Source organism: Pelobates fuscus, chromosome 5 (assembly GCF_036172605.1).
Source record: "Pelobates fuscus isolate aPelFus1 chromosome 5, aPelFus1.pri, whole genome shotgun sequence".
NCBI classification, from domain to species: Eukaryota; Metazoa; Chordata; class Amphibia; order Anura; family Pelobatidae; genus Pelobates; species Pelobates fuscus.
Genome location: NC_086321.1, coordinates 36,114,550 through 36,130,918, shown reverse-complemented (window position 1 = coordinate 36,130,918; position 16,369 = coordinate 36,114,550). Strand labels below are relative to the sequence as shown.

Genomic DNA, 16,369 nt, shown 5'->3' with positions numbered 1-16,369 from the left:
AAAGGTATGCACTTCGGCTTAAAGAATGCACAAGCAACTTACATCCTAAATGGTAGTGAAGTAGGTATAACAACACACGAGAAGGATTTGGAATTTGTTATAGGCAACAAACTAGGCAACAATATGCAACTTCAACTGGCATTTATAAATAGGGGCATTTTTTATAGATATTAGGGGCATTAATTATCAGGATAAAAATGCAATTGTGCCTCTTTATAAATCAGAGGTAAAACCACACCTTGAATATGCTGTGCAATTTTGCGCACCTGTTCTAAAGAAGGATATCATGGCACTAGAAAAAGGGCAGAGGTGGGCTGCAAATTTAATAAAAGGAATTGAGCATTTTAGTTCTGAAAAAAGGTCAACATTTTAAAATCTATTTAGTTTGGAAAAACTGCACTTCTGAGGGGATATGATAACATTATACAAATATATTACAACCAATACAAGCCATTGTCTGGAAATCTATTTATAAACAGGAGGTTGTGCATTTATACTGGAAGAAACAAGATTTTATCTGTGGCTAAGGAAAGGGTTTTTACAGTATGAACAATAAGGATTTTTCTGCCTGAAGAGGTGGTTTTACCAGAATCTATACAGATGCTTAAACAGTACTTGGATAAATATTTGCAAAAACATAACATTTATGGATTTCATGTTAACTAGTGGGGTAACTTCTTGATCCAAGGAGATTTTTGACTGCCATTCTGCTGTCAAGAAGGAATTGTTTCCTAGCTTGTTGCAAAAATGGAAGAGCTTCAAACTGTTTTTCTGTGCCTTCTTTTGGTTCAACAGCAAAACCAAATATGAGAAAGGCTGAACTTGATGGACACGTCTCTTTTCAGCTAGCTATGTAACTACTTAACTACATCTGACCATTAAAGCAACATTCTGAGCTAAATATGACCCATTATTTTTTGTGTTTATCAGTTAACTAAATATATTACCCATATTGTTTTTGTTCAGAATAAAAATACCTTTTTTTTTTTAAATGATTTTATCTTCAGACAAGCAGCTCCTTGGCTGCTAGTCCATCATTTCCACGAATTCAGACAATTGAGGAAAATGTGGAGAGTTATTTCACCAGTTTTCTTATAACAGAATTCAATAGTCCTAAGTGTATATTACAACATTTTACCTATGAAATGTCCCCACTTTGGAGCTTATCAATAACAAACAATACTGACCTAAAATTATTTTTCAATCTACTTTCCTTCAAATGTTATTTAGAAACACATACCTTACTGACCCTGCTGCTTAGTAAGTAAACCCAAAAATGATATAATTCTCTTTGCAAATTAGTACAGTTGTGCGTGTCTATCAAGACTTTTCATATGTAATCAGATAAGAAGTATTTATTATTATTATTATTATTATTATTATATTTTTATAGCGCCAACAAATTACGTAGCACTTTACAAACATGTAGTTGTAACCAGAGGAGTTGGACGCACAGAAACAGAGAGGTTGAGGGCCCTGCTCAATGAACTTACATGCTAGAGGGAGTGGGGTAAAGTGATACAAGAGGTAAGGAAAGTATTAGAAATATAACTAAGAAGCAATACTATGAGAGTTAATATCTGGCTATATAACTGTCAAACTGAAGTTTGTTTGTTTTTTTAGGTCATGATTTAGTTAAATATTAATGGTAGGCACTCGAGTAAATTTGGATTTGGTTGTGATACTGGACCAATGTGATACTGGACCAATGTGTCTTGAAAGGTACAGGTTTTTAACTGGGAACTGATACAAAATATCTGTTGTTATACATGTTGATACTTTCATTGGTTGGGTTTTATTAACTGTTATATAGCTGTATGGTGATGAAAGATAATGGAGAAGTGCAGATTGTTTTAGTAATGTCACAAAGGTTACCCAGTTTACAATTATTACTTTTCAGGCTATACAAGACTCGCCAAGGTTCTTCCAATTTTGTTTACTTTCCACCAAGTACTTTGATATGTATTCTGCTAATTGTATTAGATATATTCTACTTACATAGACATTATAAATAGTCCCCAGTGGTGATTATTTATCTAGTTAAAGAGGATCAAAGTTTGTCCATTGTTTTTTTGTAGTTGTATTTTTGTTTCTAAATACATAATACTTCCATATATAAGAACCCAGGACTGTTACACCTTACAGTTAACTAGTTAAACTATGTAGATACATGTAAATTCTAGGATAAAATAACCCAAATTAAAAACTCCCCAAGTCAATTATGCTTCCACCTCTGCTATATATAGCTAACATTTACATTGTCCTGGAGAATTCACAAATTAGTGATTATACCTTGTTGTTCACCGAAAAGTGAATGTGTGCTATGTATTTCATGCTTAGATACATTTACGAGATCCTTTAATACGATTGCAAAATACATTGGGTAAATTCTAAGCTCTACAGTAATCTATTCTTTTTTTTGTCCATAGACTAAAGCCATGAGTAACTAGTGTAGCTGCTATTTCCATAGCAGTAAGGGGTCCAAATTCTTTATAGCTCCTGGACTCTACTACATATATGGAGGCACTAAAGAAACCAGTAGAACACATGGGTAATAATGGGTAGTATTCCGCTCTGAATGTCTAAAGTAAATCTGGATTTATGACTAAACCAGGCTGATGTACCTCTTCGAAGAACTTGTGGTGATGAACTTTTGTTCTCATTACTTTTGACAACGCTGCAACATGGTTTACACACACTACAAGGATACAGCTGAAAGGTAATAACAAGCACCAAAAGCATTTGAAAATTTGACCTCGTTTTTCAAAATTTTATTGTAAGCTTAAAGACTAGACAAGGTCATACTGATTTTACATCAACCTACATGATTTTAATATTTACAAAACACTTGAATATAACACAGCTCGAAAGGTTGCAAAAGTCACTGTGTTTGATATTTCGAACCCACTAACATATCAGACGCTGAATCCTCACTCACATAGTATTTAGTGTGTTTTACAGTACCCTTTGTCTTCAAAGCCCAGATAGTCATATCAAAAGAGAAAGTCAACCAGTTTTTGTGACAAGCCCTTCATTGAATAGATGTTACAGTATCTTGGGATTCAACAGCAAAATAAAACAATAACAGAAATGAAAAGTAAGTAGAGAACAATCTATCAGTTAGTGTTAGTGCAAGTGGCGTATATTGATATTTCTTATAAAAATTGTTCTTTGATAACTCCATGTATAAACATGGAGGAAAAATAAAATGCTGCCATAGTAGATCTCATTTCCTAAAGCATAATTTGCATAAAAATATTATATTGCAGAAAATAAATATGAAGGATATTGTCTGCATTTGACTAGGTATGAATATATTTCAAAGAAAACATCAATTTGAAAATACTTTCAATTTAGTGCTTATTATAAGTTTTAATCATGAAAGTTAAATTTTTAACATGTGATTTGCTCTATCCCAAAGTGAACTGTTCTGTATGCAAACTATCATTTCACCTTTTTCACCCATTAGAACATGCATTGTTAATACTATCTAGTAGCCAACTGCTTGCACTGTATATTCCATATGTTCCCCATCTACCTAGCACAAATACTGTTTATCCACAGTTATAGATGTAATGGGTGTACATGCCACAAAAATGATATAAATTGTCTAATTTCTTATTTGTTCATAAAACTAAACTTTTATAAAGTCCTGGCATATGTTTTGTCATTTTTTTATTTTTTTATTTTATTCTAAACTGATTTTTATTGTTTGTTTGTTGTTGTTTTTTTTATGTGCATTGTAATTGCTACCACGGAGCCTTGAAATTAAAATAGATATTTGTTTCATATTTTATTTTGAAACATTACCTTCATACCCATAAAAAGTTTGGTGGAAGCCCTTTCAGGTTTTTTTTTTAACATATAAATTTCCCATAAAAATGTTCACTTCAGGAAATAACTTCCACAACGTTAAAGCAGCTTTATAACTAGCAATTAAGAAGATTAAGTGCATTAAAAAATCATGTTAAAAATGACTACAGTTTCTGAAAATATTTATACCGAAAAGAATAATACTAAGAAGAGTGGTCGGGGAAAATTATTTAATCTTGACCAACTGTATTCATACGCTGTTTGCTTATTATATTTGTTGAATTTGTTTTTAACGATCAGAAACTTCTGAAATTGAACTAATTTTAAAGGGCAGTTTTTTATGTGTTTGTGGCCGTTTATTGAACACTGAATTGCAAAGCCTTCAACACATTGTGACTTGCATAGTCTCAATGTAAAAATAGAAATATTAACACTGATTTCACTATAATCTGTCTTAAATTAATTCATGTGTAACAAACGTTTTTGTAATATATATACACGAGTGGAAAAAAATTAAGGAACATATGCTAAGATAATGACAGTTACGAATTGAGACAGAAGCTGTTATTGTAGCAATTTCATTTTAGCATTACTGACATATTTATCAATAAAAAAAAATAATTTCAGAGAAGCCTGGAGAATCTAAAACAGCAAAACGGATTATTATTTTATAGCCTACAACATATTTAAGAAATTATAAAGAACTGTTAAAACAAAGTTTTGCCTAGAATAATAAATAATAGAAAAAAATATTTTAACTTTAGCTGACAGGCCATTAACACGTTAACAGAGTGTGAATTTGCTATATTTTAAGTAGCTATTTAGGACAATGAAATTTAAGCAATTCTAGAAAAGTGTCATGTTTAGTCTACAGGTAAGGTGAAGAAGGCAGAAATGTATGATATGTAGGACATTTCACATTGTATTTTTTAAACAATAACTACAGACCCAAATTAAGGAGGGGAACAATCTAAACAATCAAAATATAATAAAATAAAATAATATGTAAGAGACAATAAAGTGCTGGAGGTGGGCAGTGTTTTCAAATAGCTGTAATGATTTACCAATTTTACTTTTTTTATTTAAATACGTAATTGTGTTTGACTTTCTCTTTAATATTGTTCACTAAGGTTGAGTACAACATCATACACAACACATATATTTGAGGAACATTATACAGACAAAAAGGACATTAACCATCACATGGTATTTGATATGCAGCACAATTAAAACAAATTTGTAATCCATGTTCCACATGACCTCAACATTTTTTACTTTTTTGCCTCAATTATTTATCATAAGAAGACCTATATATGTCTAAGCAAGTTGCTTGATTCTCTTCATCTCCTCATTGATCTGTACGAAGAGAATCAGGGGTAATGTCCTAAAATGTGAGGCATATAAATAAATATATAGACGTATGGAGAGGTTCTAGGATATATTAATCAATTTTAATAGACCACTTTAAACATGTGAGGGCATAGGCTAGGGTTGTTTTTAGTAGAATATTATCGATTTACCACTCCTAAGCACATATCCCATACTGACTTTGGAACAGTAGAAAACTGTATTCCTTTACATTAGGCTGAAGGTGTCTTACATATATAGTACCACTACAATATTACACTCTACATGAACTGGTGTTTGCGAAAAAAATTTTTGTTTGTTTGTTTTTATTCTGTTAATGCATCTTTAGGTCTACAATAGGGAAAGACATTGTACGTTTCCATACATTAAACTTGCATTTCCATTTATTATTTAATTTAGCAAAATAATAAATAAAAAAAATCCAAAATAATATTTTAATGTGATCAAATTTTAAATGATACACAAACATGGACGCACAAAACAATTATACAAAAAAATTATATTTTTGTTGCATCTATGCATGCCATGAATGCAAACCAATGTTGATTAAAGAAATAGACATCAAAATAATAAACAAAATTGAAGAACAAGAAGCGTATCTGAATATATTGCCTTTGAGAGCAAAAATAAAATGAGTACCTTGCTCATGGGCAAATTCACAATAAATAATGGTGATTTAAAACAACAAAGGTCAATGCTCTGAGTCAATAAGAAGAATGAAGTTGATGTATTGTTTACATACATGACATGCAGAGAACAAATTCTGCTCAATGCACACAATTAGCATTCTAGTAAACAAAGCTTAAACTGCAGTTAAAGAATTGCTTCCCAGAACAGCAAGCAACCCTTTGCGAATGTATAATGCATTGCTCAGTCCTTCGGCACTCAGCATGTTTAACAAAGTGAACAACATGCTTCTAGAACATGCATATTGGAAAATAAATTCAGAGGAAAAGGGTTTATGAAAAATTTGCAACTCCATAGATGTAAATCATATAGATTTTTTTTTTTAAATCGGAGGTGTAAATATTAATAATATTTCGATAGGCACAAGGGAAGCAATTTAGATAATGCAGCTATCCCAGAGAAAACTTATTGCTAAAGCTGCAGCATTAGGGTCAGTTTGCAAACAATTTTTTGGGATACAAATTCTTTATCTTTGACGGAAATCAAGACAAATTGCATTTTTCTTGTTTGTTAGAAAATTAAAAGCAAAAACTAAACAAAATGATGCTGCCTCTATTCCCAAACATGTTTCAACCAGTGTGAACAACTTAGAAGAAAATTAAAAATGTAATTATAAAGGGTACTTTTTGAAGGGCATAAACTGGTGGGATCATTTTAAAGGCAGGTACAGACCACCCTGCAAAAAAACACAACAAAAAAAACAGTTACCAGCCTACCAAAAAGTGAGCACTTGTTCAATGAAAATCCATTCATTTTCTCTCAGGATTTGCACAGTTTATTTTATTTCTTTAAATCTGAAATCATGATATGTTATTTCATTTTGTATTTTCAGTTGCCGGGTGATGAAAGTTGTCAGTCCTCTTCTGTGCAACCTAGAAGCTCAGCTCGTAAAGTGATTCGCCCATACCACGACCATGGGAGGATCCGGATAAACCTTGCATAAATTGGAGGATCGATTACATTCTTTCTGTGTGTGTCATTGTCAAAATTTCCCTGAAATACCTATAAATAAAATAAAAAGTGCTTGCATTAATGGACAGGTACATACACAAAGATAACACTTATATGTTATGTATATATTAATATTAAAATACACTTAGAATGACGTAAATTATATATATATATATATATATATATATATATATATATATATATATATAAATATATATATATATATAAAATACAAATAATCATTAAATAAATTGAGAAAAAAAAATAGAAAAAAAATTATATCCGGTTTTAATTTTTTTCTAACTGTATTTTGATATTAATATACATATATATTAAATTCAAAATACATTTAGAATGATGTTATAAATATATAGAATGATGTTATAAATAAACATATATATTTATATATATATATATATATATATATATATATATATATATATATAGCTATATAAATAAAAATAATTAAAAAAAAAAATATATATATATATATATATATATATATATATCCATATATATATATATATAAACAAAATGAAGATCCAGGATGCACTCTCAGGACTTGAAAAAAAAAATCTATTTTATTTAATTCATGTGCAGAACAAAAACCGACGTTTCGACCTCTGCAGGTCTTTTTCAAGGTTACTGTGACAAGCAAAATATTAAATATATATACATAAAGTGTAAGTGCACTTACCAATGATTTTCGTTGTGAATCCCTTCACCGATACCCGGAAGTGAGATAGGACCGCTTACCTGACGTCATTACGTCATGACGTGCGGCGGAATACAGAAGTGATCTCCATGGAGACATATTAAACAAGTGTATAAAACCTGTTTCTATAATAGAGAATGAATAAAGGGTTGTGATGAAGAAACAGCAAGATGGATGTTTTTATAGCTCCTAACGATTTAAAGATAAATAAAATGATACCAAGATAAGTCCCTTTTTGTATAGTACATGTATCTGCTGTTAAGGAAGAAGGCTCCACATGTATAGACTGGTTTGTTGCAAATAGTCATTTTTATTTATTAATGATGGGTTAATTTCCATTAATATAACAAGTATTTACTATAGTGTAGATATATAGGATGTATATATATTATAAGTCTCTGCACCTATTTACCACTTTATTTTTTTACTGATGGATCAGATTTGGTTTCACTGACTCACGGTTTTGGTTCACTTTTTAAAGCACATTTTTTCACTTTCTGTGGCTCTTAGGCATATGGGACTTATGTAGGCATAATTTTATTTATCTTTAAATCTTTAGGAGCTATAAAAACTTCCATCTTGCTGTTTCTTCATCACAACCCTTTATTCATTCTCTATTATAGAAACGGGTTTTATACACTTGTTTAATATGTCTCCATGGAGATCACTTCTGTATTCCGCCGCACGTCATGACGTAATGACGTCAGGTAGGCGGTCCTATCTCACTTCCGGGTATCGGTGAAGGGATTCACAACGAAAATCATTGGTAAGTGCACTTACACTTTATGTATATATATTTAATATTTTGCTTGTCACAGTAACCTTGAAAAAGACCCGCAGAGGTCTTGGTAGAGAGCACTTGTAGGGTTTGTAGTGGTAAAAAAGATGCTTTTATTCAGCAATCAAAATCACAGTATGTCAGTATCGACATTTCAGTCCATCTGGACTTTTATCAAGACCTATATGATCTTGATAAAAGTCCGGATGGACTGAAACGTCGACACTGACATACTGTGATTTTGATTGATGAATAAAAGCATCTTTTTTACCACTACAAGCCCTACGAGTGCTCTCTACCAAGGTATTTTTAGATGATTAGCCGGAGGTTGCACCGAGGCATGGACAAGACTGGGAGCATTTGAGTGCGAGACACAAGAGATTATATATATATATATATATATATATATATATATATATATATACATATATACATATATATTTAAATTCTACAAATATATTTATATAATATTTTTACATAATTAAGTCATTTTATTAATTAGAATTTGAGGGACCTGTCTGACAACCCAGGCAGAAAGTCCAGAGAACTTGGATCACAGGCCCTATATTTAACCTTGTAACTTTGCAGGACCCCATAAAGCCTGTACATGGGGGTACTGTTTTATTCGGGAAACTTCGCTGAACACAAATTTCATTTTTTTCACATTGAAATTTGCCAGATTGTTGCCTTTGAAACTGTATGCTAGCCCAGGAATGAGAATTACCCCCATGATGGCATTCCATTTGCAAAAGAAGCTAACCAAAGGTATTGCAAGTGGGGTATGTCCAGTCTTTTTTAGTAGCAACTTAGTCACAAACACAACACAATGTTTTTTGCATTTTTAACACACAACAAATATGAACGCTAACTTTGGCCAGTGTTTGTGACTAACTGTCTACTAAAAAAGACTGGACATACCCCATTTGTAATACTTCGGGTTGTCTACTTTTACAAATGGTATGCCATCATGGGGGTAATTTTCATTCCTGGGCTACCATTTGGTCTCAAAGGCAACATAACCAGTCTGGCAAATTTCAATGTGTATAAACTAAAAAATGTTATGTGCTATATTTGACTCTGTAAAACACCATAAAACCTGTACACTGGGGGTACTGTTTTACTTGTGAGACATCGCTGAATAACAGCAGATAACAGTTTTGTGACATTCATAATTAAAATGCCATGCAGAACTAAAAAACTAAATAACAAAATGTCTTAATTTCTTAATTTCTCATTTTTTATATATTTTATTCACAAATTATGTTTAATATACAAATATTTGATGTGACATGAAAGCCCTGTTTCTCCTGAGCAAAATGACATATAATAAGTGTGGGTGCACATAATATGAAAGAGGTGAATTACGCCTGAACAGACATATAGCGCAAATTCAAGGTTTTGTTTACATTTTGTTTTGATCACAACTTGTACAACGGCCTCAGTCCTTAAGAGGTTAATGTACAAATAAAAATGTTATCTTATATTTTGCCATTCTTTGTTTTTTCCCTACAGTTCATTATCCTTATTCTTGCACTAATTCATTTCCATTCTTCATTTTTCATTCCGATAAAGATCGGCATCTATTCTCCATTCCCTCATCCCATTTGACACAAATTCACCAACAAATACTACCATTATTCTAGAACCAACAACATAGTCTTACATTCAATACACCATTTTTGTGTCCTGCCAACAATGAGGTTTCTGGTTTACTAATTTTAAACTATTATAAACTATTGTAATACTGTGTTTATAGCATTGTGTGTAGAATAGCATTGTGTGTAGAATGGAAAAAAAAAATCCAATGTAATGAATAGATACGTAAACCACCAAGTTAAGCATAATGGCGAAATTATAAAACACCCAACAGAAAACAGTTGTTTTAAACCTTATCTTCAAGGCAGTCTTAAGATACAAAGCATCTGGCTAAGAATGTACTGATGGGTCTGAGATGTTAATATTTCTCAGAGAAAGTGCATTTCTGTTGCTGGAGACCATATGGTAATGAAATATTTGCTACTACATGGCGTTAATCCATCTAAGTGACAATTATATATAACCATGCAGTAGTTTAAGAGATAATTCTCATTTAATACAGTATGTTGAGACAGTTGTTCGCCTACCCCTGGATGGATCGGTAAGCACAGCCAATGCTAACCAAATATTAAGTTATTTATTTTACTATGAAATAATCTACAGAGACCTGTTCTATTAAACAATGGGTTCCCTATTTCATCAGTTCTTTCAATTTATGTTCCTGTTTGCTTCTGCTAACATATTTTTGTAGTTTACATCTTTTTTTCTTTCATAAAATGTCATAGTATGATAGACCGAGCATGGGGTTTAATGCAAACATATTTCTATTAGACTTGTGCAAAAAAAATAGTTTCAGCAATTTTGTTCAAATCAAATTGTTTTTAATCCACCCATGAACAAATTAAAGCGGCACTGTCATGGCCGAATCCCGTTTTTTTTTAACCACCCTCCCGTCTCCACTACATCTAACTGACCCCCTAGTCACCCCCAAATGCCCCAAAGCCCCCCATATTACCTATTTTTTATTCTTTATTTTCTGCCCCAATCTATATTCAGGGCGCTGCCATCTTTGTGTGGGTAGAGGAAGGCCCTGTGGGACACGTCATCTGCCCACACTAGACAGACTGTGAGATTCCCGCACATGCCCAGTGATACACTTGGACATGCGAACGGGAATTTCATCTATTAATTCATTCGTCAGAAAGATGAATGAATAACATTGTCAGACGAACAAACAAACACCGAATATCAGTGTTCGTTTGTTCGTTCAGTTTATAACAAGGAGGGAGCTACCGGCGCTCAGCTCCCTCCTTGTAATATGTAAAGATAGAAGCGGCAAGGAGCAGTGCTCCCCACCACTTCCTAAGCCCACCCAGGTTCCCCCTCAATCTATGGGGGTCAACATGACCCCATAATAGCATAAGGGAGATTAAAATCTCCCAAATGCCCCTACTCGCTATACCGTGAGTAGGGGCATGTCTACTAAACAGTGAGCAGCCTTAATAAGCCTTCCCCCAGCCCTGCAGAGCTCAGTCTGCGCGGAGCCCTCCATGGGTGAAGATGGATTAATTTTTTTAGCGTCGGGTTTTTTTTCCTTTTCGTCGAGATTTGTTTTTTGCGCTGGGGTTTTTTATTTTATTTTAAGTTCGACGGGTATGATGACTTTGTATTTTGTCTTTTTTGGGGCTAAAAATGAAGATTTTAGAAAAACAAAGACATCAAATGGTAAGTTTTATTTTTCTTTACATGTTAGTTATTTTATTCCCCCCTCACTATTTTTAGGGTGAGGGGTTAGGTAGGGGATAGTTTTATTTGGGTGGAGGGGTGACTAGGGGCTTGAGACCACTAGTCACCTTGATTGGGTGGGAGGTGAATTTTCCGCCGCTCAGGGGTGGGGACCTGGGGGGGGACAGTAGGTCCCCCCTTATTGTTTTTTAGGGCCCCCACCCACCGCTCAGGGGTGGGGGCCGGGGGGAGGACAGTATGTCCCCCCCTTATTGTTTTTTAGGTCCCCCACTCACCGCTCAGGGGTGGGGCCAAGGAGGAGGACAGTAGGTCCCCCCCACCATTCTGTCCCCCTGTCCAAGGAGGAGGACAGTAGGGCCCCCGCCCACCGCTCAGGGGTGGGGGCCGGAGGGAGGACAGAAGGTCCCCCCTTATTGTTTTTTAGGGCCCCCATCCACCGCTGAGGGGTGGGGGCCAGGGGGGAGGACAGTAGGCCAACCACCATTCTTATATAAGGTCCCCACCCACCGCACAGGGGTGGGGGCTGGGAGGGTGGACAATAGTTGTTATTTATTGCCCCCACCCACCGCGGCAATGAATAGGATCGTAGTTTCATTCATTCAAATGAAATTCCGATACGAACAAAGAATTGCGTTCTAACACGAATGGAGAAACTGTTAGAACGCAATTCGGCAGTTTTTCCGGCGTCCTGTCTAAGTGACAGGAAGCATCGCAGGAACAGGGAGGAAAGGTAAGGATTGTGGGAAAATTGCTTTGACCACCGGAAACGAAGCACACTTTGCTCCTCCGCTGGTCACTGCATAGGAAACCTCCATAAGAGAAATAGTCCCTAATTTTTCTTAAGTTTTAAAGAAAACTAGAGCAGACAGGAAAAAATGAATAACAGATCCTGAGAGAGGGGGAGAAGAGGAATCGATTGGAGAAAGGTAAGTTCGGCATGACAGTGCCGCTTTAAGTCGTTCAGAATTTAGCCATGGAGTTTTATTCACCTACTCCACAGGTAAGTCCCAAGTGATCAATTTGATCAGAAAAAACATACTTAATTTCAATACATGTAATTTTGTATATATTATTCTATATCTCTCCAATATGCAACTTTGCAAACAGAAAGGAAACAATAATTTTATTTTTGCTGATTTATTTTTTTATTTGAACATTATTATTATTATTATTGGCATTTCTAAAATGCCAACATATTCCACAGCACTTTAACCCCTTAAGGACCGGACTGTTTTTGCGATGTTGTACATTTGCGACCAGGCATCTTTTTACACTTTTGTGGTGTTTGTGTTTAGCTGTAATTTTCCGCTCTCTCATTTACTGTTCCCATACAAATTCTATATTGTTTTTTTCAGGACAAAAGGGGCTTTCTTTACATACCATTATTTATATAATCTCATGTAATTAAATAAAAAAAAAAATGAAAAAATATGATGAAAAATTTTTAAAAATACATGTTTTTTGACTTTTACGTGAAAAATATTTTACTCATCTAGAAAAGCGAATGAAAAAACTGCTAAATAGATTCAAAATGTTGTCCTGAGTTTAAAAATACCCAGTGTTTACATGCTTTTTGCTATTTTTTTGTTATAGGGCTATAAGTACAAGTAGGATATTGCGGTTTCAAAACATACATTTTTAAAATGTATCAATAGTGACATTGTAATACTATTATCTGTCATAAATCGCTGAATAACACCCCACATGTACATATTTTTTTTAAAGTAGACAACTCAGGGTATTCAATATGGGATATGTCCAGACTTTTTTAGTAGCCACTTAGTCACAAACACTGGCCAAAGTTAGCGTTCATATTTGTTTGTGTGTGAAAAAAGTAAAAAACTAAATTGAACGCTAATTTTGGCCATTGTTTGTGACTAAGTGGTTACTAAAAAAGACTGGACATACCCCATTTGCAATACCTTGGGTTGTCTTCTTTTGCAAATGGTATGCCATCATGGGGGTAATTCTCATTCCTGGGCTACCATACGCTCTCAAAGGCAACGTAACCAACCTGGCCATTTTCAATGTAAAAATATTTGACCCATATATTTGACCCTGTAACTTTCAAAAACGCTATAAAACCTGTACATGGGTGGTACTGTTATACTCAGGAGACTTTGCTGAACACAAATATTAGTGTTTCAAAATTGGAAAATGTATCACAACAATTATATCATCAGTAAAATTGCTGTTTGTGTGTGAAAAATGCAAAAAAAGTCACTTTCACTGACAATATCATCGCTGTGATATGTTTTACTGTTTTGAATCACTAATATTTGTGTTCAGCGAAGTCTCCCGAGTGAAACAGTACCCCCCATGTACAGGTTTTAGGGTGTCGTAGAACGTTACAGGGTAAAATACAGTGATAGCAAATAAAATTATCTGGACTTTCGGCCTGGGTTGGCAGGCAGGTCCCTTAAATTGCAATCAATAAAATAACGTAATTATGTAAAAATATTACATAAATACGTACGTAGAATTTAAATATATATGCATATTTATATATTTGAAGTCTACGTGTATATTTATATAATTGTTTATGTAATTTTGTATATGGACATATGAATAGTTCGTATTATTTTTATTTATTTATATATGCATAGATATATATATATATACAATTTCATTCTAAGTGTATTTTGATATAAATATATATATATTAATATCAAAATACAGTTAGAATAAAATTTCGTATAGAGATATAATTTTTTTGTGCATTTTTATTATTATTTTTACATGTTTAATTTAATTTAAATTACTTATTATTTGTATTTTATAATAATATATATATATATATACAATATATATAGTTATTATATATATATTATATATATATATATATACGTGTGTAATTTAATTATAAGTGTATTTTTATATTAATATATGTACATATTAATATAAAAATACACTTAGTATGACATTATATATATATGATATATAGACATATATTATATAGGTATAATATATGTCTATATATCATATATATATATATATATATATATATATATATATATATATATATATATATACACATATATAATTTTTTTTTTTATTAACTTTAACTTTAATTTTTTTTCTGATTTTACACTGGCAGGGAGACTGCCTGTCAGCACAGACAGTCCCCCTGCAGGCAGACACATGGGCACCTATTGTGACCATGTGGTCGCCCTGTTGAGCGATCACATGGCCACAGGGGTCCTAATCTGCCATGGGGAGACTGTCTGGGCTGCAGGAAGTCTCCCCACAACGGGAGCACAGCCGATCGCCGCCGGGGTAACGACGGCGATCGGGTAAGTAAATCTTAAAGTTAGGACGGTTCAGGACCGTCAGCGGTCGGCAATGGAAAAATGCCGATGCCGGTCCTGAACCGTCCTGCGTCCTTAAGGGATTAAAAATGAAGTGGAAAAAAAGTACAATATAAAATTATGTAAATACAAAAGTAATGTGGGCTCTGTCAATGAGGTGAGATCTAGCCATTGAAGCTCTTTAATATAAAGTGTCTAGTTAGATAGCCAGTGAGCTTACTATCTGAAGATGATCTCATATCAGCATGAAGCAACATGCACAAATATAATTTAAACAAAGATAGCAAGAGCTCAACACTTATTATGGAATTACCGAGATGACTATTGACTAAATCCCCAGTTAGCACAAACTCACCATCATGAAGGGAGCAAATAGCCATCTCAAGCAACTGAGCTAGATGTGGTTATTAGGGGCCTTGATAATGTCAACAGAAACTACCATGGACCTTTTTACGGAGTGAAACTGAGCTAAGAAGAGATGTGCAGCAAAGTAAACATTATGCCAATTCCTGCAAGGAACCAAGTATTGACTTACCTTTTATCTTCATGATAATCTCAAGGGAAGTGAGCTTTTAAATATGAACAGTACTATGTGGATAAGTTATATAAATATAGTAAGCTTGCAAACCCATGTGCATGTCTAAGCTTACAGTATACTACAATGATAACCAAGTACAACACTGCAATTTATTCTAGACTGGCATTAATACTTGAGAATATTAAAGGGTTACTTGAAGCACCATGACCACTTCAGTTATTTGAAGTAGTCCTGGTGCTTGGAGTCTTTATCTGCAAGGCATGCCCAGCCTGCACAAGTCTTAGCTTATTAAAGTGGTAACTCTAAAACAGTAATTTAGTTTCAAATCCAAATTATCTGGAATCAATCTACTTATTTGCTGCACTATAAGTATTTGCATATCTATTTCAATCTGATTTATTAGATACATTGATTCATTAGTAGAGTCAAACAGCAGATTATGTTGCCAAATCCTGTAGATTCCATCTTAAAAACATAGCCCGCATCCGCCCCTTTCTTGCACCAGATACTACCAAGGAGCTTGTCCATGCTCTAGTAATTTCCTGCATGGCTTATTGTAACCCTCTCCTGATTGGTCTTCCCAAAAGCCGTACTGTACCCCTACAGTCCGTAATGAATGCTGCTGCTTGACTGATTTTCCTCTCTAGTCGTTTCTCTCACACCTCACCCCTCTGTCAGTCCTTACATTGGCTTCCTGTATGCTATAGGAGTCAATTCAAGGTACTAACTCACACCTATAAAGCACTGAACAACTCTAGCCCCTCTTATATCTCCTCACAGATCCATAGGTATGTCCCTTCTCGGTCTCTCTGCTCTGCCCGTGACCACCTCCTGTCCGTTGTCCGCACCCGTATGGCCAACTCGTGCTTGCAGGACTTCTCACGGGCGGCTCCCTTCCTATGGAATAGCCTGCCTACCGCCATCAGACT

General features: G+C 34.0%; 1 protein-coding gene across 2 annotated transcripts in view; it reads right to left on the bottom strand.

Annotated features, from left to right (window-relative positions):
• Nucleotides 1–2,758: 2,758 nt before the first annotated feature.
• Nucleotides 2,759–16,369, bottom strand: part of EDIL3 (EGF like repeats and discoidin domains 3) — a 605,475-nt gene continuing 591,864 nt past the window's right edge. For both annotated transcript variants that reach the window (XM_063453707.1, XM_063453708.1), the window contains one exon: nucleotides 2,759–6,870. In XM_063453707.1, the coding sequence (XP_063309777.1) occupies nucleotides 6,721–6,870 (150 nt within the window). In that variant the 3' untranslated portion in view covers nucleotides 2,759–6,720. The remainder of the gene's footprint in view (nucleotides 6,871–16,369) is intronic.